The following is a 1,884-nucleotide window of genomic DNA, read 5'->3' as shown; positions in this document are numbered from 1 at the left end:
ACACACACACACACACACACACACGTGTCGCGCGCACGCGCATTTAAAACCTTGTAACATAGTATACATGCACACGTAGATGTAATATGTCCATTTTGTTTTAATTTAGAGTTCATGTTCTGCATTTTTTTCCCAGGACAACCCATACTTGTTTCTATCGAGAGAAAGAAAGATCATTCCGGAGGAAGGCTGTTTCGACTGTGCCAGTCAGACCCAGCAAGGGCTGAGAGAGAAAAATCATTCCAGCAGAGGGAGATACTCGATAAAATAACAACTCCATTCGGAAATCGAACTCACTGCTGCTGAATGTACTGGAATTTTCCATTTTTTTCCCATGACGAATAAGAAAAAAGTAAAAGCAAAGTTTCTCCCCCCCAAAAAAACAAACAAACAAAACAAACAACAAACAAACAAAATCGAACTACTAGACTTGTTGTGCAACATCCAAAGTCACTACGGGATCACTGTGTGGGGTCTGAGTGGTGTAGCAGCTACGTCTCTCGGGAACAGGAAACGTGGGATGTGAATGCGATGGTCGAGGGGGGGTGAGGTCGGTTTTTTTCGGGAGGGGGGGGGTATACTTTACTTTTAACAAAAACACAAGTGTGTTTGTTACTTATCAGAGTCCGAGACAACAGAAGGAGATGGTGTTGAGCGGCGACACTTGTTGACACACGGAAGCATGCGCAGAAACGCGTGACGAAATTTCTTGTTCTGGATGGAGTAGATGATAAAATTCATCCCAGAGTTGGTGAGCGCTATCAGGTTTAAAATCCGGAACAGTATATAACTGACGTTGACGAAATAGTCGACACAGATACACACGACCATCGGAGTGATGCAGAGGAAGTAAGCTCCAAACACAGTGAGAAAGAACTTGACGCTCTTTAAAGTAGCGCGGCGTGATTTTGCCGACTCATCTTCCATCACGCAAGGACTAACATTTGAATTGTCAGCTTTAACCACAACGGTAACCGCCAGTATCGCATTCCGCTGACGGCAAGCTACCTTTAGAATCCGGGTGTACATGACAATAATAACAGCTACAGTGATAAAGTAGATAACAGTATTGCTATAGACGAGATACTCTACAGGTAAGTTTTCAGATGGATCACACACCGGGATTTCCCCGTATGGTCTATAACTAAACTGTGGCGCCAGAGAATAAAAAATTCCCAAAGTCCAAGCCACAACCATTGTCGTTGCCACAACATTTTTAGTTATGATTCGGTGGTACAAATAAGGTTTCACAATATAAAGATACCTTTCTACGGATATCATACACAAGTGCTCCACTGATAGCAGTACCATTCCGATGACGATCCCTTGCATGAAAACGCACAGATTGATATGTTGGAAGTACAGAGTCTGTCGGAGACGCGGGATCATGAAGAGCGCCAGGAGGCTGAGAGACACCCCCACCAGGAAGTCCGCCACGGCCAGGCCAGCCACGTAGACGTTGGAGAAGGTCCTCAGCGCCCCCGTGCGGAGTATGGCCAAGATCGTCAGGACGTTTCCGGTACAGATAAAGAGACAGAGGAGAGAGGCGAAAAGGCACAGGAACACGTCCACGGCTGAAGTCGCCGTAGAAAAGGCTTCTTCTGTCTGCTGTGTCACCGAGGTCGTTTCCATGGTTACCGACATCATGGGAGTCGACATCACGGTTACCACCAACGACGGAGTTGAAATCGTGTTATAGAGTAAATACTCCTATGAAAAGAATAAGGCATCTCGTCTCTGTGGCCTAGGTTGGGACCACTATTATGAACAAAGGAACTGATAGATCATTGCCATGGTTACCAGTAGCGGAGCTGAGTTCTTGGAAAGAAAGGGGGAAATCTCTTACTCAGCCCTTGTGAACTAGAAAGCTCTGCAGTTGCTGCC

At 45.8% G+C, this 1,884-nt stretch overlaps 1 protein-coding gene across 1 annotated transcript; it reads right to left on the bottom strand.

The window, feature by feature from the left end:
- Window positions 1-612: 612 nt before the first annotated feature.
- LOC101861084 (beta-4C adrenergic receptor-like) lies at window positions 613-1,659 on the bottom strand. Its single transcript, XM_005111048.1, has one exon. It carries the CDS (start codon window positions 1,657-1,659, stop codon window positions 613-615), a length of 1,047 nt encoding a protein of 348 aa, XP_005111105.1.
- Window positions 1,660-1,884: the final 225 nt, after the last annotated feature.

Source organism: Aplysia californica, unplaced genomic scaffold (genome assembly GCF_000002075.1).
Source record: "Aplysia californica isolate F4 #8 unplaced genomic scaffold, AplCal3.0 scaffold00991, whole genome shotgun sequence".
NCBI lineage: Eukaryota > Metazoa > Mollusca > Gastropoda > Aplysiida > Aplysiidae > Aplysia > Aplysia californica.
This window is presented reverse-complemented; position numbering and strand designations above follow the sequence as displayed.

Coding starts and splice junctions, on each gene's coding strand:
- LOC101861084 (XM_005111048.1), bottom strand. CDS start 1,659: ATGTCGACTCCCATGATGTCGGTAACCATGGAAACGACCTCGGTGACA.